At 39.1% G+C, this 20,649-nt stretch overlaps 1 protein-coding gene across 1 annotated transcript; it reads left to right on the top strand.

The window, feature by feature from the left end:
* The first annotated feature begins 15,188 nt into the window (after nucleotides 1-15,188).
* Nucleotides 15,189-18,319, top strand: LOC137948580 (uncharacterized). The gene is made up of 3 exons (XM_068794673.1): nucleotides 15,189-16,285; nucleotides 16,522-17,192; nucleotides 17,298-18,319. The coding sequence occupies exons 1-3, from the start codon at nucleotides 15,189-15,191 to the stop codon at nucleotides 18,317-18,319; spliced, it is 2,790 nt and encodes a 929-aa protein (XP_068650774.1).
* The last annotated feature ends 2,330 nt before the right edge of the window (nucleotides 18,320-20,649 follow it).

The following is a 20,649-nucleotide window of genomic DNA, read 5'->3' as shown; positions in this document are numbered from 1 at the left end:
AATTTTTCTATAGTTTGAACTTAGGTTTTGAATGTTTATTAAATGTGATTTGATAATTAATGTTTATTGAATATTTGTTTTCCGGATATTTGATTAAATTAGCTAGTTAGGGTAGGATTATAATTTAGGTTGGATTTTGGTATTTTAATCCGATTTCTGTCTTTCACTCTATGCGCCCGAGAGGGTCTAGACGCAAGGATTGAGAAATTGGATTCGTGGTTACGTGGCACTCGAGAGAGGCACGAATCACCGTAAAATCCAGAGTTGACGTTTCCTGTTGTGCAAGTAGTTAACCAGATGATTGCTTGATAATTTAGGATATAATTAGTTTTTAGTTCAGATTAATTCATCATATTTGGTTAGACTAGTTGACTGAAGAATACACAAAATTCAGTCCTCCCTGTGGATATGACCCTCGCTTCCCGCTAAATTACATGAACGATTCGTACGCTTGCGAGGTATATAAGCCGATGTAATTAAATTTTACATCAAGTTTTTGGGGCCGTTGCCGGGGAGGCACGTATTAAGTATATTTCTTTGTTCTCCATGGTCTTAGGTTAGATTTATTTATTTATTTATTTATTTTAATTTATTTTTATTTTTTGCTTTCATAATTTTATCTTGGTAATTTTGTATGGAATTATTTTTATTTCTTCTAGTTAGTTCGTATTTTCAGTAGTGAGTTTATTAGCTTAATTTGATAGTTTGTTTTGTTTCTTTTTGTGTTTTTATGCATGGGCGCCGCTCCCTAGGTGGACCATTAGCTCCCTTTGTTGAAGAGGTAGAACATATTTGTAGGAAAACACCCGAAGTCAAGTTAGGAGCTACCATGGTCAATCAGGGTGAACCATTACAGTTACCTGAAGCAAGCGATCGTAGAGCCCTGAGATGCAACGTAGGTTAAATCCCCATATGCTGGAGGTTGTGAGAGAAGAAGTCATGAGGTTGCTTGTGACAGGAATCATTTACCCTATTTCCGATAGCACCTAGGTGAGTCCAATTCAAGTTGTCCCTAAGAAAGGGGGAATAATGATAATGAAAAATGAAAGTGGTGAATTGATTCCCACAAGAACTACCACCAAGTGGCGTGTCTGTATTGACTATAGAAAACTTAATCCCGCCACTAGGAACGATCACTTCCCACTACCTTTCATTGATCAGGTACTAGAGCGATTGGCCGGCCATAATTTTTATTGCTTCTTAGAGGATACTCCGGCTACAATCAAATTCCTATTGCTCCAGAAGACCAGGAAAAGACCACATTCACGTGTCCGTTTGGCACCTATGCTTACAGACGCATGCCTTTTGGTTTATGCAATGCGCCCGCCACTTTCCAAGGGTGCATGATGAGTATCTTTTCTAACATGATTGGTAACTTTTTAGAGGTCTTTATGGATGACTTTTCTGTGTTTGGCTCTAGTTTTGATATATGTCTGCACAATCATTCACTCATATTGTCCCATTGCATTAAATCCAATTTAGTCTTGAATTGGGAGAAATGCCACTTCATGGTAAAAGCAGGAATTGTTTTAGGACATGTAGTGTCTGAGCGGGGTGTAGAAATGGACAAAGCCAAGGTTGACCTAATTGCCAATCTTCCACCACCTACGAAGGGGGTGCATTCTTTCCTTGGCCATGTTGGGTTCTATAAGCGTTTCATTAAGGACTTTAGCAAAATTTCTCGTCCTTTGACGAATTTGCTTGCTCAAGATGTTGCTTTTGCCTTTGATGATGCCTGTATTCATGCTTTTGAGACACTGAAGAAATGTTTGTCCACTGCACCCATTACGCAACCCCCTACTTGGTCTTTGCCTTTTGAGTTGATGTGTGATGCCTCTGATTATGCATTGGGGGCTGTTTTGGGGTAAAAGACGGATAAAATTTCCTGTGTCATTCAGTATGCTAGCCGCACTCTTCATGATGCTCAATTGAATTACACTACCACTGAGAAGGAGTTGCTAGCTATTGTGTTTGCCTTGAACAAATTCAGATCATATTTGTTAGGGTCAAAGGTTATAGTGTTCACTGATCATTCTGCTTTGAAGTACTTATTATCCATCAAGGACACTAAACCTCGCTTGATTAGATGGATCTTGCAATTGCAAGAATTTGACCTTGAGATTCGAGATAAGAAGGGTTGTGAGAATGTTGTTGTTGATCATCTATCTAGGATCTGTGTAGCACCTCAGGAAGGATTCCTTCCCTGATGAACAACTTCTCCAAGTATCCCAGTTGCCTTGGTTTGCTGACATAGTCAACTATCTTGTAACTCATAAGATTCCTGATTATTGGAGTAAACAAGATCCGGTGAAATTCTTTTCCCAAGTCAAACATATTTTTTGGGATGACCCTTATTTGTTCAAGGTGTGTTCTGACCAAGTCATTAGGCGTTGTGTACATGAGCAAGACTTTGCCAACATTCTTGAATTTTGTCATTCCCACGCATGTGGTGGACATTTTGGTGCTAGAAAGACCACGACTAAAGTCTTGCAATGTGGTTTCTATTGGCCTTCATTATTTAGAGATGCCCATGAGTTTTGTCAGGTGTGTGATAAATGCCAACGAACTGGTTGTTTGTCTAGGAAGAACATGATGCCTCTTAACCCCATTCTTATTATTGAATTGTTTGATGTGTGGGGTATTGACTTCATGGGTCCTTTTCTTGTCTCGTTCGGCTATCAATACATCCTTGTTGCTGTTGAATATGTCTCTAAATGGATTGAAGCTATTGCATGTAAGACAAACGATCACAAAGTGGTGGTAAAGTTTTTAAAAGAAAATATCTTTAATCGGTTTGGTACCCACCCGAGAGCGATCATCAGTGATGGGGGATCTCATTTTTGTAACAGAGCATTTGAGACCTTATTGAAGAAATATTCCATCACTCATCGGGTGTCCACTCCGTACCACCCGCAAACTTGTGGTCAAGTGGAAATCTCTAATAGGGAGATCAAACGGATTTTGGAGAAGTCGGTTCGCTTTGATAGGAAAGATTGGTCCACTTGATTGGATGATGCTTTATGGGCCTATCGAACCGCTTATAAGACTCCTATTGGGATGTCTCCATTTCGCCTAGTGTTCGGCAAAGCATGTCATCTACCTGTTGAGCTTGAGCATAGAGCTTATTGAGCCATTAAGGCTTTGAATTTTGATTTAACTCAAGCGAGTGAGGAGAGAAAATTGCAATTGAATGAGTTGGAGGAGATACGTCATGATGCTTATGAGAATGTCAAACTGTATAAGGACCGAACAAAGCTTTTACATGATAAATCTATTTTTCGCAAGTCTTTTATTGTTGGGCAGAATGTTTTACTTTATAACTCACGATTGTATTTGTTTCCAGGGAAGCTAAGATCCAAGTGGTCCGGTCCATTTGAAGTTACACAGGTGTTTCCTCATGGCACTATTGAGATCCGCAATCACGGAGACAGGTCGATCTTCAAAGTTAACGGTCAGAGGCTCAAACCGTATCTTGAGAATGCCTCCACACCGGAGGAGGTGATGGTGATCTTCTTGGAGGAACCTGTCATTTCATCTTCAATGCGTCAGAGTCTTGCTTACAACTATAAACTTAGCACATTGTGGGCAATCCCCACGTTTCTATCCCTTTGTACATTACAGTTTTATTTTTGGTTTATTCATTCTTATTTGGGATAACCTTTGGTGTGCTCTGGTCTTGATTGATTGGAGGTCCCCCGGCGATGCCAGGCCCATCATGGACTCGGGTTACTCTCTTGCCGGCTGAGAGCATAATTGGTTCCAGTAGTCGATGACCAGACTTTTGATCCCTAGTTTGAGAGGTCTGTACTCAAACAACCGTTCTAGGATTGACCAGTTCGATCTTGAAGTATCGAATGAAAACCTTATGGTGAGTAACTTAAGGGCTTGTGTTCAGCGCGTGATTCCTACTGCCTTCAGTGGCCAGTCACACGGAGATTTCTTCAAAGTGAGATGTGGGATAGCGGTTTCATCTATGGATGATTACCAACGGGTACGGCTGATACAAGTAAACCTTCTTCGAGGGCGACTATGTATCATTCCTAGGGGTCTTTATTGACTTTTTCGGTATTATTGTTGATGACCAAACACATATGGTCCCACCTATGGATTTAGGAGCCCTGAGGGGGCTTAACCCTTACTCTGCTGGAGTATAACTAGCTAAGCTGTTATTCCTTTTTGTAGTCGTTCTGGTGTTTTAACTTTTCCCCATTGAGGACAATGTCAGGTTTAGTTTTTTTTTTTTTTTTGGGGGGGGGAACGATTCTTTTATGTTTTAGCAATAATTTTCTTTTGATTTCTGTTCGTGGTTTTCAAATTACTCCTCTTAGTATGTGGTTAACGTTAGTAGAGTTAAAATAAGTTGCTCAGATATGTTTCAAATTTTTTCGTAAAACTGTGTAGAATATGCCTATTAGAAATCTGATATCATTTGTTGTGATCCATGAGAATTCAATAGGATAACTTACTATTGCATTAGACTTGGAACTTAGTTGCAAAAGAGAACATGTAAATCTAGTGTTGATCTATACTAGTCTGAATAGTCTTGTATGCCTGTTTGAACTCATTCCTTTTTATACCTCAGTGAAATTCCTTGTTGTAATGTATGAATGCAAATGGAAATGCTCTTGCTTGCAAAAGACAGATAACTTCAGAAACAGCCTGGGCAAACCCAGGGACATGCATTGGAACAGTCGGTTACTTAAAAATAAGTGCATGTGCAGTGAAGACGAATACAAAAGGGTGGTAATACCAAAAGTATTCAGTGAAACAAAAATTACGCTGGTAATAGCAAAAGTGTGCTGGTAATAGCGTAAAATGGTTTTAAATCTGGAAGCAATGAGTTTTCTTAACTTTGATGATGAATTGTAATTTGAAAGAAGTTGCAGGTCAAGATTGAAATTGGTATATTTCTTTTGTGAGATTGTCAGACAACAGGCTTACTCTACTATTTTCTCTTAATTGTGATGTGACCAGGATTTTATTGTTATTTGTTGCCTCTTTGTTTTGTTGAAGTAATTGCTTATGGGTCACATTGGTTCAGGTGGAGTAACAATGAGTGTATTTGGATTGATAATATGCTATATTTTACATAAGTTTTCAAATTTCGTAGGATCTCATATGATTTTCAGATATTTTACGATACTAAGTGTTAGTCATATGCTAATGAGGAGTAAATTTTCTTCAGTTTTTTTTTATATTATTGATTTAGATGAATTTTATCGGTAAATTCCATGCAAACCCTCACGAGATATAACTCGTCCACTACTGCAAAGTAGGGGTTTAACGACTTGTTGCATGCGCTAAATGCAATCGTGCTCCCTACGAAAGTGACATTTTGTTTTCCTAGGCTTAATTTTGGTTCGATTGTTGTTTTGCTAGGGACTAACAAAGATTTAGGTTTAGGGGTGTGATAGATGCCATATTCTGACATGAGAACTAGGTTAATTATAATAGAATAACCTTTATAATTGTGTTATAGGTGGTTATTTATCAGTTTTCAAATGAAACGTGCATTTATTGAATTTGACATTAATCACTGTCTATATTGCATATTTTTCTCTCCTAAATTATATTTCATTGCTTTTAGGGTTTATTTATTCCTGAAATGCTTTTTATGGATTCAATTATGGAATTTCAGGAGAATTTTGGTGGAGAAGGAGATAATTACCAAAATGCCCTTAGTAAAATGGAGGTGGATTTTAGGGCAAATCATTTTAAAACAAAGAAAATCGTATTAAAGGAAAAAGGGGAGCGTCAACGGGAGGGAGGGGCATCGACCAAAACAGAGCACCGTGCACCGAAACAGGGGAAGACCCGAGAGGAGTTTGCCACCGTCGTTCGCCACGCCACCGTTGTCCACCGCCGTCCACCATTGTTCGGCAACCGAGAACAAACCCTAGGAGAGCTCGAGAGAGTCTCCATCGAGGTGAGTTCGACAGTTCCAGTTTCTGCTCGCCAGGCCGAGAGGTGATCCGAGAGGGCTTCTTCGGTGCCAATTCCGCATTCCGACCATCCTCCGACGTCGATTATGTATTTCCGACCATTCCCGGAGCTATTCCGACTCCGACCGAGACTCAAGAGAGCTGGTCAGAGGACTTCAGCTCTGTTTTGTTCTTCGCTGGACGTCACCTCCGTCCGTCGGCTTCTATCCTTCGTCGCCGGTGTCGTCTCTACCTCCGACCACTCACTCTTGCTACCCGAAGCCATCAATTTCGGGAAATTGCAGCACCCGTGAGAACGAGTTGCTGCCCGAGCGAGAGGAAGGAGAAGGGGAGTAATTCATCATTTTGGAATTTAAATTTTTCTATAATTTGAACTTAGGTTTTGAATGTTTATTAAATGTGATTTGATAATTAATGTTTATTGAATATTTGTTTTCTGGATATTTGATTAAATTAGCTAGTTATGGTAGGATTATAATTTAGGTTGGATTTTGGTATTTTAATCCAATTTCTGTCTTTCACACTATGTGCCCGAGAGGGTCTAGACGCAAGGATTGAGAAATCGGATCCGTGGTTACGTAGCACTCGAGAGAGGCACAAATCACCGTAAAATCCAGAGTTGACGTTTCCTGTTGTGCAAGTAGTTAACCAAATGATTGCTTGATAATTTAGGATATAATTAGTGTTTAATTCAGATTAATTCATCATATTTGGTTAGACTAGTTGACTGAAGAATACACAAAATTCAGTCCTCCCTGTGGATATGACCCTCACTTCCCGCTAAATTACGTGAACGATTCGTACGCTTGCGAGGTATATAAGCCGATGTAATTAAATTTTACATCATCTGACACAATCTCCTCGTGCATGGTTTGATAAATTTAGCCAAACATTGATTCGGGTTGGATTTCATCGATACTCAGTTGAAGTAGATCACTTCGTATTTATTAAAGACACCCCATAAGAGAAAGTACTTCTGGCAATCTATGTAAATGATATTATCTTAACCAGTAGTGATTTTGATGACATTTAAGAGGCAAAAAAGAAATGCAAAAAGTTCAAAACAAAAGATTTTGGGCTACTTAAATACTTTCTAGGTATTGAAGTATTACAATCCAAGCATGCCACTAACCAAGAAAATGACCAAGTTTTTAGTTTGTATGGACGGACGCTGTTGGATTTCACGGTAGCGAAAAAAAGAAGAAGCAAAAAACCAAAGTGTAGAAGTTATAAAGAGAATATAGGATTCAATTATTTTTTGGGTGCGCTATGGGAAAATGATGATACAATCTAAGTAGAAGTTTAATGGTAACAAGTTAGGCCCCTATTTAATACCCATTCAACCTGAAATGAAGGAAGGTAATTATTATCCATTTATTTACTCATTTAAATAAATAAGTGATATACAAAACATTTATAAAATTTAAAAATATAAATATTCATAAATATGAACCATAATAAAAAAAATCAATACATATAGAGGTTAGATAGAAGGAAGTGGTTTGCTTCCTCTTGCATAATAATCCTAAATTTCCTCTAATGTTTATAAAAAAAGATTGATGAGAAAAGACGAGAAGCAACATATTCACTCCCCCCCCCCCCCCCCCCTAAGTAATTCATGTCGAAAGTTGGGCTTACTCCCTCTTCTTTTCTCTCTGATCCATTCTGTGGGGAGAAAGGAGGGCCTTACCTCCTTTTTTTTCTCCTTAATTTTGAAGAGATTAAAGAGAAAGAAAGAGGTTGGTGCTCCCCCATGTTGGGTGATGTAAGTGATCGGAAGTGATATTCCCCATTGACTTTAATTTTCACATAAAAATAAAAGTAAACTAAATTAATTTCATACCTAAAATGTGCTAAATTGAAGAATATGATCAATTGACAAAAAAAAAAAAAAAAAAGATAGCAAGATTGAGTTAGGAATTGGAAAAAAATGTTAGTGATTTATCAAATTTATATTATTTTAATTCAATTATAAAATTATCCTTTTAATCATTTTAGGTATCAGGTACAAAATAATCACCATCCATATGCATTCTATTTATAAGTGATAAATAGGTAAATAGATAAATAGCTAAAATTACTCAAATATTTTATTGGGTAAAGGTTTTACTTTATATTCATTTCCAACTAAATAAAAAGTAATTCGATAAATTGATAACATTGTGTACGTCTACGAGCATTAGGGCCATAATGAGCAGTTAGTTGGAACAAGGCTCTAGGTGCCTGTTTTAGGCCATAGAGTGCCTTATGTAATCTGCATACATGATTGGGAAAGGATGAATCAATAAAGCCAGGGGGATGCTCCATAAAACTTCCTCCTCAAGTTGACCATGTAAGAAAGCATTGGAGACATTAAATTGTCTTAGAGGCCAATTGAAGTGGCTGCTAGTGTCAAAATAATTCGGATTGTAGATGATTTAATGACAGGACTAAAAGTTTCAAAGTAGTCCAAACTATCCAACTGTTGAAATCCTTTTGCTAACAATCGAGCTTTAAACCTGTCAATTGAACCATCAACCTTTTGTTTGACCTTATAAACCTATTTATTTCGAATAACATTGCCATGAGTTGGTCAGGGACATAATGACCAGGTGCCATTAACCTATAATGCTCGAAATTCTTCCTTCATTGTTGCACACCAGGCAGGATCCTTAGCAGCTTGGTGAAATGTGGAAGGAGCAGTAGGAATGGCATGTGAGGCAAGTGCACATAACGGGTATTTGGTGGAGTAATAGAGATAGAAGTCAGGGAGGGTTTTGGGTTGAGAGGAACCTGTTTTGGATCGGGTAAGCATGGGATGATTGTTTAATGGTTCTGCTATGGGTGGTGGAGAGGGACTGTGACCAGAAATATCAGATTCTTGATCGTGAGGTTAAAAAAATGGGTAAGATAGTGCTTATTGGTGAGAGATCAGATTCTGGATTTTGAGAAAAAATAGGTGTGCTAGTGGTGATAAGTGAGGTATCAGCTTCTGAATGTTGAGAGTCATGGGTTGATGATGCAGGGGGTGCATAGGGAAGTAAAGGTGGAGAAGAAAAGGAAGGAAAAGTAGTTACCTGAACAACTGATGATGACTTGTGTGAAGAAGGTTCCTGCATCGAGCCATGATTCTTTTCTTGAGGCTGAGTAGAAGATGATTCTGAGGAGTGTGCTGGAAATTGTGTCTCATAAAAAACAACATGTCGACTGAGATAAACTCGATTGGTGGAAGGATCAAGACACTTGTATCCCTTTTGATTGAAACTATATCCTAGGAAAATGCATTTTTTGGATCGATAGAGGAGTTTGTGGGAATTGTATGGTCTGAGTAGTGGGTAACAGGTGCAGCCATAGAGTTTGATGAAGGAGTAGTCTGGAGTTTTATTAAGTATGAGTTGAAATGGAGTCATGTGATTAAGGACAGCATTTGGGAGTCTATTAATGAGAAAAATGGTTGTATTGAAAGCTTCTTCCCAATAGTTGAGAGGAAGGTGGGCATGGGTCAGCATGGCTAATCCAGTTTCGGTCACATGTCTATGTTTCCTCTCAGCAACCCCATTTTGTTGGGGAGTGTGAGGGCATGACATGTGATGAAGAATACCATTAGATTGAAGAAAATTCTTAAACTGATGTGAGGTGAATTCACCACCTCCATCAGATTGTAAGCATTTGATTTTTGTGTTGAGGAAGTTTTCAGCATATCCTTTAAATTTAAGGAAACAATTGAAGGCCTCTGATTTAGTATGTAATGGATATAGCCAAGAGAAGAGAGAAAAATCATCAATGAAAATTATATAATATCGACAACCACTTATTGAAGAAACAAGAGAACACCACAAATCAGTGTGTATCATTTCAAGAGGACACTTGGACACTCGACTAGAAACAGGGAAAACTAATTTTTTTCTTTTAGCCAATTGACGAGGTTCACAAAGTGAACCACTGTGTGCATGGCCTTTTACAAAGATATGACTCCTAGACTCTAAGAATTTGACTACTTGAGAAGCTGGATGCATCAAACGCAGATGCCAAGTTGATAGGTGTGTTGCAACTCCAAGTTGGGTAGTAAAGGTAGAGACTTTATTGTGGATGGATTTATTGAAAGAGGTGGCAAGGGAAATGGGATATAGTCCATTTCTACTTGGCCCTTGTAAAAGAATCTGGCCCATGAGGTTGTCCTTCACTAACAAATGAATCAACAGTTAGTTTAAACCAGTAGTTGTTATCTTGGCAAAAAATTTGAATAGAAAGTAAATTAGTGGTTGCAGTGGGGCAGTGTAAAATATTATTTAAACAAAGAGGCATGGAAGAGGTTTGAAGTTTGGTGAAACTAGTATGAGCAATGTGCAAACCTGAGCCATTACCTACTGCTACTTCAGTTTCACCTTGATAAGGTTCATTGATGTGCAGGTTATTCAGATAAGAAGTTATGTGACTGTTGGCACCACTATCAGCTAGCCAAGTTTGATGTTCAAGGTTGATAGTCCATTCTCTGGTAGCAATCAATAGCTAAGTGGCCAAGTTTGCCACAAATTTGACACTGAGGTCGATTAGAATTTGTTGCAAAAGAAGCATTAGATCGAGAGTCCTTTGGTGCCTCAGTTTCTTGGAATGAAAATTCTGGTTGGGCTTAAAGGGACCTCCAAAGAACTGCTTCTTGTGAGAGTTGGGATTGTATCTCTTCTTTTGAGAGAACAAAGTGAATCCTCCTGATTCTGTAGTAGAATTATGACTATGTACCATGAGTTCATAGTAAAGCAGTTATGTCTGAAATTCATCAAATGAAAGTGATGTTTGTCGTGTTGCAAACGAATAGGAAGTAACAAATACATGAAATGAGGGGTTTAAACCACTGATCAAATAGGATATGAGATCATCATCATCAACAGGCTTTCCAACAATAGCCAATTGATCAGATAATGATTTAGCAGTCCGAAGAAAATCACTACAGGTTTTGGAACCTTGGCGCAGGGATTGTAGTTGCCTTTTGAGATGAGCTACTCGTGATTTTGATTGAGAAGCAAAACGTGAGGCAAACTGACTCCAAACTTGTTTAGAAGTAGAGAGACCATAGACAGAGGACAAGACTGTCTCGGATAAGGTTGCATTTAACCAATTGAGAAGTTATTGGTCATTCCTTTGCCAGAGAGCAAAAGCTAGATCAATATTAGTGGATTCCTTGCCCTGAGAGTCAATTAAACACTTTGAAGGACAGGATTCCGAGCCATCAATAATACCAAACAAATCAAGGCTGCGGAGAATAGGTGTTAATTGAGATACCCAAAGGAGATAATTGGTGTGATCCAATTTGATGGAAATAAGAGGGGCTAAATTTTGTGCAATGAATGGAGTGGTAGCAGAAATATTATTTGCGGAAGACATGGTTGAATCGAGAAAGTTGTGTACCCAAGAAAAATTTTGATACCATAAAAGAATAAAGAGAGGCAAATATGAGAATGCAACTTGATAATGTTGTTGTTGTATTGATTAATATATATAGAGTTACATGATAATAAATTACGATTACATGAAACACAGAAATGATTACAAAATCTTATCTATACAATTCAAACACAAATAATAACAAGATGACCAGACTAGGAACTGTTGTAACAACTTGCTCTAATTAATCTGACTTATCCTCTTCATCACACATTTGAATTTGAATGACATTGTTATAACAGGAAGAACATCTCAAAAGGTTAGAAACTACAGCAACCCTTCACAAGTCCATGAAAAAGAAACTCCCTCATGGCAGATAAGAACTCAGCAAATCCATCAATCCATGAAAACATATCAGGAACCTTCTCGTGGGTTTCCTTGCACCAAGCTGAAGACGACATTGAAAATGGAAGGCAACCGACAGATGAAAGAGAATTCCAAGATAGATAGGTGTAAAAGCAGTACTAAGACTTGCTTGAAAGAAGGCGTCCGCTGCATGTGAAATCTCCTCGAGAACACATCTTCGGTACTGCTACAGATTAAACAAAACAGAGAAAGAGAGAAGATGAGAATCTCTACATTGACTTCTCTCTGAGACACGGGTGCATGAATATTAATGAGAAGTTGCGGTTTCCACATGGGAATTTCTCCTTGGATTTGATCCATTATTAATCAAAGTTTAGGCTGTGTAGAAAACGATCACCAAACCCGTTTTGTTTTTTATTCTTCACTTGCTAGCTAGTCTAGTTGTCGAGTTGAATAAACAGGTCAAGCAGTCTCTTCGATAGTGGGTTCGGAGTGGAAGATTAGGAGTTAGACCCCACTGAGTCAACCAACTCCAGCCCGTGAACTTTGACCTGACTTTTATACCTGTTATTGATCCAATTCGAGACAAAATTAAAAAGTTTTCACCAAAACTCAACTCAACCGAGTCAATCTGTTCATCTCGTCAGGAAATCTCAGGGGTGAACATGGGTTTCCATAAAGGTTTTTGATCAGTTTTGAGCATTTGGCCGCTCATGGCAGAGTTGAAATTGACAAAAAAAAACTGTGTAGCAGGCCACATGCTTGACGACTTACAGAAGACTGGAATTGAGGAATATATTACTGTATTTGACCCTAATAAGAAAAAAAAGGTAATAAAGCGTCAAAATTTTCAGTCTCCGGGGGACATTACTGAATTGGAATTGGTGTAAGCTTTTCCGTGATATTATTGAATAAACATTTACAAATTGTTGAATGCCCATAATTGCTTTTGTTTGTAATGGCTATTTGTCTTCATGTTTAGTTCGATTGCTAGATTGTCCCGATGAATTTGCTGCTTTTTAGTCATTCGCTGAAGAAAACTGAGATGATGAGGAAATTCAGATACGTTCTTCAGACTCAAGTAAGGTTGCTGGTTGAAATTCAGCTAAATTCTTCAGACCCAACTGAATTCTTACCTTGTTGATTCCCTTTAGAGAAGTACTGAGCCAGAAACTTTTTTTTATCGAAACTTGTATTCGTAGAAACTGAAGAACTGAGCACCTCAACGATTGATAAATTTAGGCTATGTGACTTGACTCATTAGAAGTTAAAAAGTTTATCATCTAGACTCAAGTAAACCACCTTTTATTGAATCTGGTGGACAATATCAGCAGTTTAATTCTTTTTTGAAATTTATTTTTTCTCTGCGTTAACGTAGATTGAAACTACATAAGCTTGATTTGTTTTCGTTGTTTGGGTATGATAGCTTGAAGTAGTTGCTCCAATGAAGTATCTTCTCTTGGATAAGCAACCTTCGATTCGTCGTTTAATAAATAATTTTTGGGATGCTTCTAGTCTTCACTTCAACAAACTCCCATTTGTGTGAACAATCGAATGACTCACCGAGTAGTTCAGAGGCCAGACGTTGTGCTGCTATCTTCTGGAAAACCAGAGACCCCCAATGCCCATATGTTAGCTTTGATCAAATCCGCGGTTGGCTTAATCAAATTCCAGGCCTCCAATTATTAATAAACTCCAACGTTCATATTCAATTAGAGAAATCCAGTAAATGATGATGGAATCTTCTCTTTCTCTCTTTCTCTCTCTGTGTCCTTTTCCCTTTGGGCAAAAATCTCTCATTTGTTAATCAATCTTCATAAACTAATAAGCTCTTGGAACTATTTCGTCTCAGAAGTTGTTAATCATTTTGAAGCTAAGTTCTTTTTAAATTAGTAGTCGATCAGGCTTACCAAAATGTTCTACAGCTCCAATGGCAACTAGAAGGAAAAAAAATATAGAAAGCCTCTGATCTTCTCTTCAACAAGAAGCCAAAATCGATTGCAACTTTGTCTTGCGCAAGCAAATTTTTTCCGACCAACTGGCCGAACTTCGGCAGAAAGCATTAACAAAGTTTGCTGATAATTTCTTATGTGAAAGTCAACCGTGCAGATCATCTGTATTTAAATCGACCCAAGAACTCCTTTGCCTATTATCTGATTTTCCCGCAATCTTACAAACGCGGTGAGGTCGGAGTTTGGGTTTAGTTTGCAGGAGAAAGAAATAGGGGTGACTTGGGCGGCGAATTTTACTTTCTTAATCAAGGTATGAAACTCGATTTTTTTTTATTTTTTATTTTTCGGTTGTCCTTGTTTAATAACATTTCAAGCTTCTTCCGAGAGATTGAATTACTGTTCTTGGGATTTGAGTCTAAGACAGGTTTGAATATTGTTTAGTGTTTTTCGAGGTTTGGTATTTAAATGAAGTTCCAGAATTCGGTGAGTTCGTTTTGGCTGGATTTACCGGTAAATCGAATTATAACTCTCTCTGAATTTCGGTTCTGTATCCAGTAATTTTAGTTTTCTGTAAAAACGGATAATGCGACTATTCAACAATCTCTTATGAATTACCATTCATTTGTTTGATTTCCCAGGAGAAATCATTTAAACCACAACAGAATTCTCAACCTTTTCCTTCTTTTCATAACTAGAACTCTTAATTCTTTTGCTGGGTTCCTTTGGGTTTATGTCACAGCAAAGAAAAAGAAAGAGAATGAAGGAGAACCAGTGTTTAATTATGAAGACGTAAAAATACAGAAGAGAGCACTTTGCTCCCAATACGTGAGAGGCTGTATATTAAACGCGGATTTTTGCCATTTCCACGCCTTCAAAACCGGCTTTTTAATGGTGTCAGAAGGGGGAATGTATGAGAAGATGTGAACCCAACGCCTTTCTCAGTTTCTTCTCACTGTTCAACCCATGTGACATTAGATTCAGTTTTCTTCTTGAGTCCCCAAAATAGCTTTATATATATAACCTTTGGCACACGATCTATACCACTCTCTTGGGTGTTCACATCTTTGTTTCTGTTCCATCCTCTCTGAACCTGAACATTTGCGGCTTCTCATCATCGTTTGGATCTCTGTTTACGGATTTTGGGATGCCATTGTTGGCGCATCCAATTGCATAGCATCCTATCTCAACTTTCTGGGTCTTTACTGGGCTGATTCTGAAGATTCATTACATTAAGATAGCTTCGAATTTTGCTTCAGTCAAGCTGGTTATTTCCTTCTCTCTGATGGCAGATAGTTTTGTAATTGACTACTAAGTGCTTTCCTTCTTTCAATTCACTCTCTTGAGGCGGTTTTTTTGTTCTGGTGCTTGGGTACCTGAGTGCTCTGTTTCTAGCTAAGAACTTTGAAGCATCTTCGCATATTTCACATCTAATCTATGTCCTGCTCCTCTTTTCGTATCGTTTTCTCTAATCTGTCAGCTTATTTCACTTCAATCTGGTCCTGAATTCATATTCCTTTTTTGTTATTATTTGGCAGATCCTATCAATGCATATCTGAGGTTCTACCTAATGGGTTTATTTCCATGTCCGAGAACGAGGAGTGGAGATTACTTAGAAGGCATGCTCAGTGATTATGTTGATGGAAAAGCAAAAGTTTTGAGGGCTCATAGGAGTGGTTCTGCTCGTCTGGTAGCCTTGCTCACGTGCTTCCAGTTCGCTTTCACAATATATGCCACTTTCCTCCTCTATTACATGAGCCCTGCTGTGGATTTACAAACCAAGCCTGACTTCACATGGGCAACCCAAATCGCCCAGAGATGGAAAAAATACATCATCCAACCCAGCATTCTGAACCATTATCAGGAAAACTACGCTCTTCAATCCGAACTCCCGACGCCATCCGAAGTCTGCGAGCTCGAACAAATAGATTTTTCTCAGAAGAAATCAAACGATGCCCAAATGATCAAGTTAAAGAGAGAACTCTATGATGAAGTTTTGGGATTCCAGAAAAGATCCTTTGGGCCTGAAACTCTCTCTGAGTTGATGCGGATGAGCTCAAAATGGGATCAAAGAGGTCCAAATGTCCCAAAAATTACAGTTATTTTGAACCACTTCAAGAGGAAGACGCTCTGTGCGCAGTTGGATTCGTTACTCCAGCAAACCATACCATTCCACAGCGTCTGGGTGCTCTCATTTGGGAGCCCCAATGAGCTTTCGCTTAAAAGAATTGTTGAGAGCTACAACAATTCGAAGATCAGCTTTGTGAGTTCAAACTACGACTTCAAGTATTACGGAAGGTTTCAGATGGCTCTGCAAACAGAAGCAGACTTTGTTTACATTCTTGACGATGATATAATCCCTGGTAAGAGAATGTTGGAGATCTTGTCACATGTGGCTGGGACAGACAAGTACAAGAATTCAGTTCTTGGGAGCATAGGGAGGATCTTGCCATTTAGACAGAAAGATTTTACCTTCCCAAGCTACAGGAAGTTCCGATCAAAGGAGGCAGGACTTTACTTGCCTGACCCAGCTTATGATATTATACTGGACAGAATAGTGCAGGTGGATTTTCTGTCAAGTTCCTGGTTTTTGTCTTCAGATCTTGTCAAAACACTTTTTGTGGAGACCCCTTTCACTTTTATGACCGGGGAGGATCTTCATCTCAGGTGAGCATGTGCTCGATAAATCTTACAAATCTGAATTATCAAAATTTAAATTTTCAATATGAAACTCGTCAGCTAATCAAAATTCCTATGCTTTAGAGCCAACCGATGGATTTGTCATCTATTATAGTAGGACTTGATCTCCAGTTAGATTCAGATTCATATTCAAATTGATAGAAACCTCATTTGTCATCATCTTCTTGATTGAATTCTAATAGTTGCTGTTTGTATTTGTGCAGTTATCAGCTTCAAAAATACAGAAATGCTGGTTCTTTCGTACTTCCTGTGGATCCCAACGACAAAGAGACATGGGGAGACAGTGAACATAGGTTGGCTTATGTCTCTGAAACGACGGCTATCTTCAAAGACATTGTACAAGTTCGAGATGATCAATGGTGGCGAGCCCTCTCAACCGGCTACATAACTCAATGGGCTGCAATGTTTCCTCAAAAAATCGATGCCCTTTTCTATGCTCACTCTCTTGATGAGGTAAAAGCGTTGGCACCCCTTCTTGAGAAGTTCCGAACAACTGTTGGGAGAAAAGCATACATTGCTGTTTCTGGAGGGAAGTATTGTCCCTGCGAAGAGGCTGCAACTGCTCTGAACTGGCCCAGGTCGGTTTGTCGAGAGAGGAGGTTCAAAATTTTCCATTTGGATGCGGGAGCCATTGGAGGAATCTCCGATTCAGAAGTGCCTGTTATACAAACCGTCTACACAAGCATGAAAGGATTGATCAAAATTCATAATCCCAGTGTGGTGATAGCGGTTGCTGATATTGATCCGGATGTCAAGAGTGCTCTTAAAATGGCTGTCGAGAGAAATTCAAGCAGTGCCAGTCTGGTATTTCTTCCTAGGCCCTCGGTAACCAAGGTTTTATGGATGGCTGACCTTAGATCCACGGCTTTGCCAAGTAAGACTCGTGTAACTCTTATCTCACTAATGAATCTCTCTCAATCAGTTGATGATTTCTTATTTTCTACATTACTGAACGATTTGAACTGTTGCATGCCCGTAGATTGGAATCGCATGAGAATATCTGTAAACATTGTCACACAAAACCGAGCTACGTCTCTGCAACGTCTTCTCAAATCTCTGAGCGAGGCCTACTATGTTGGTGATGAAATCCCCATCAGCTTCAACATGGACAGCAAGGTTGATGAAGAAACTATTAGGCTTATTGGCTCATACGACTGGCCCCATGGTCCCAAAACTCTGCGCAGGAGAATCATCCAGGGGGGTTTGATCCGAGCCGTGAGTGAGAGCTGGTACCCGGCATCCGATAATGACTTTGGCCTTCTGCTGGAAGACGATATCGAGGTCTCACCGTATTACTATCTCTGGATCAAGTACTCACTCTTAGTCTATCACTACGACCCACAGATCTCCCTCCCTGAACTGGCATCCATCTCGCTCTACACACCTCGGTTGGTTGAAGTGGTGAAAGAGAGACCCAGGTGGAACGCAACAAGCTTCTTCATGAACATTCACCCGAACACCCCGTATCTGCACCAGTTACCCTGCAGTTGGGGTGCAGTGTTCTTCCCCAAGCAGTGGAGAGAATTCTATGTTTACATGACCATGAGGTTCACGGACGATGCGAAGCAAAATCCGGTTCAAATACCCAAGTCCAGAACTAATGGTTGGCAAGCTTCGTGGAAGAAATTTCTGATAGATATGATGTATCTGAGAGGCTATGTGAGTCTCTACCCCAACTTCCCGAATCAGCAGAGCTTCTCGACGAATCACATGGAACCTGGAGCACACATTAGTGCCAAGGATAATGTTGTCAGGCATGATAAGGGCGATTTCGAGGTGCCCCTGTTCAAGACTGATTTCAGAGATTTGTTGCCTTCAAGTAAGCTGCCTCCAGCCTCGAAGCTTCCGGTGATTAATCTCTTCAACCAGGCCTCTTCTCTGAGGGGATTGAAATCTGCTGGGGCCAAACTAGGACAAGATGTTCTTGAGTGCAAAAATCAGACAGAGATGGTGATTGTGGATCATCAGACTGGCCTGCCTCAACGTTGTGCAAAATTCTGATTCTTTTCCTTCCCACGAATCTGCTTATCATTCTTTGTTTACAAAAACTTCGTTAGATAAAAAATTATTAGGGCCAACAGATCTGAAATTTCTGTTGATGAAGGGGCAGGGGAGATAAAGAAGTGCACATGCCTTTCCTCACCTGATGGTAGATAATGCAAGGTGGGTGTGTATCATTTTTGTTCAGGGGCCTCCCAATGGAGAGTTCTACTTTGCTATCAAAGTGGCCAAAAGTGGCTGCTTTTATTGCTGTCTCAGTTGCTCACAATAAGGTTAAATATTTGTTTTTGCATTGTTTTGATCATCATCGTCTAATGCTTTATTTTGTTAGTTTTAGTGTTATACCCTTCACCCTATAGCGGTGAGGAAGATAAAAAAAAAATAAGATAATTACAACAATAATACACATGCTTGCTTATATCTTCTAACAACTATTTTTTAGGACACTTATTTTTGTTCTTCAAAAGATGCTTTGGGTCTTTCATCAGTCCAGGCAACTGCAAGACCTGTTGTGCCACTTCATGCGGATCGATTTCACCCCCTGGAGCAATAGCATATACCACACCTATAGAGTTTACGGACCCCTCTGAGGTAAGCCCATCTTCTCATATCGTATTTGGTCCACAGTTTGATACTAGGCTCATAGCTCTGCAGAAGGAGCCTAGAACTGGCACTGGGCCCTCCACTTCTCACCCTATATCCCATTTTGTTTCTCATCATCATTTGTCTTCTTCCTATTGTCAATTCCTTGCATATATCTCTTTTTTATCTATCCCACAGTCGTATCAGAAGGTTGTGAGACATCCAGGATGGAAGATGATAATGGAAGAGGAAATGAATGCTTTATTTGAGAACCAGACATGGACCTTGGCCTTGTTTCCTTTTGAAAAAAACCTCATGGGCTATAAATGTGTTTTTACCATCAAGCACAACCTTGATGGTTTTGTGTCCGATCTTAAGTTGATTACGAGGAAACGTTCTCTTCGGTGGCCAAGTTAAATTCAGTACAAATCCTATTATCAATTGTTACAAATTCCTCTTGGCCGGTATATCAACTCAATGTGAAAAATGATTTCTTAAATGGTGATATTGAGGAGATCTATATGCATAACACCCTAGTCTTGTGGTTGAGGGGAAGTTGATATGCCGATTGAAGAAATCATTATATGGTTTAAAACAGTCTCCTCGGGCTTGGTTCAACAAATTTAGCCAAACAATGTTACGATTTGGGTTACATAGATGCTCAGTTAATCATTTCGTATTTGTCAAGAATACCTTGAAGGGAAGTGTATTATTGGCAGTTTATGTAGATGATATTATCTTAACTGGCGATGATGTGGAAGGAATAAAAAAAGTCAAAGCGAATATATGCAAGGAAATAAAAAACAAGAGACTTTTGACTTCTGAAATAATTTTTGGGTGTTGAGGTCTTCTAGTCAAAACATGGGATTATCTTATCTCAGAGGAAGTATGTTATTGATCTACTAGAAGACACAGAGATGATGGGATGTCAACCAATAGGTACTCCCATGGATGCTAACACCAAGTCGTGTGCAACCTTCAGTGAAGATGTGGATGTGGGAAAATTTTAGAGACTTGTTAGGAAACACATTTATATTATAGTGACCAAACCAAATTTAGTATATGTTATAAGTGTGGTTAGTCAATACATGCACAAACCATAAGTTATTAATTGGCAAGCTCTGGAGAGGATCCTTTGATATTTAAAAAGAGCTCCAGGCAATAGACTTCTATATAAATGTCACGGTTACCTCAACATTGAAGGATTTGCGAAGGCAAATTAGGCTAGATCACCTGATGATAGGAAGTCTACTTCTAGGTATTGCACTTTAGTTGGAGGGAAGTTGGTTGCATTGAAGAGTAAAAAGCAGCATGTGGTTGCTGACAATATTTTCTAGTACAAGAGTGGCTGCTGGAACAACCAAACTGAGTTGCTGAAGAGAGTAGCAACGACCAAGGATTTCCACCAAGAGGAGCAATCGTGAGCAGCCAAAATAAAGATCTCCAAACTCTGAATCTACCGAGAGAAACCTAGTTGCTGGAGGAAGCAGTAGCGACCAAGAAAATTTACCCAATAGGGTCCTGGAACAACAACAGCTAAGAGCTCCAAGCTTTGAGAATGAGGACCACACCCACACAAAAGAGAAGCTGAAAAATCGGGAGCACCTCTTCCCTCCCTTTATCTTCTATTTAAACATAGGGTTAGGTTAAGCACAAGACAACCTAGCCCATTAATCCTTGCTTATTAACCTATATACATGTAAATATCTAAACAACTAACATTAATATAACTTCTAACTTATATGAAT

The sequence above is a fragment of the Aristolochia californica genome, unplaced genomic scaffold, assembly GCF_029961685.1.
Source record: "Aristolochia californica isolate CCGP_79_NKW_82.1479 unplaced genomic scaffold, dmAriCali1.0.hap1 SCAF_1, whole genome shotgun sequence".
In the NCBI taxonomy this organism is placed as follows: domain Eukaryota; kingdom Viridiplantae; phylum Streptophyta; class Magnoliopsida; order Piperales; family Aristolochiaceae; genus Aristolochia; species Aristolochia californica.
The sequence above is the reverse complement of the archived record's forward strand: the minus strand, read 5'-3'. Positions and strand labels throughout refer to the sequence as shown.

Coding starts and splice junctions, on each gene's coding strand:
- LOC137948580 (XM_068794673.1), top strand. CDS start 15,189: ATGGGTTTATTTCCATGTCCGAGAACGAGGAGTGGAGATTACTTAGAA. Junction 16,286..16,521: donor GGGGAGGATCTTCATCTCAG/GTGAGCATGTGC, acceptor GTATTTGTGCAG/TTATCAGCTTCAAAAATACA. Junction 17,193..17,297: donor TAGATCCACGGCTTTGCCAA/GTAAGACTCGTG, acceptor GCATGCCCGTAG/ATTGGAATCGCATGAGAATA.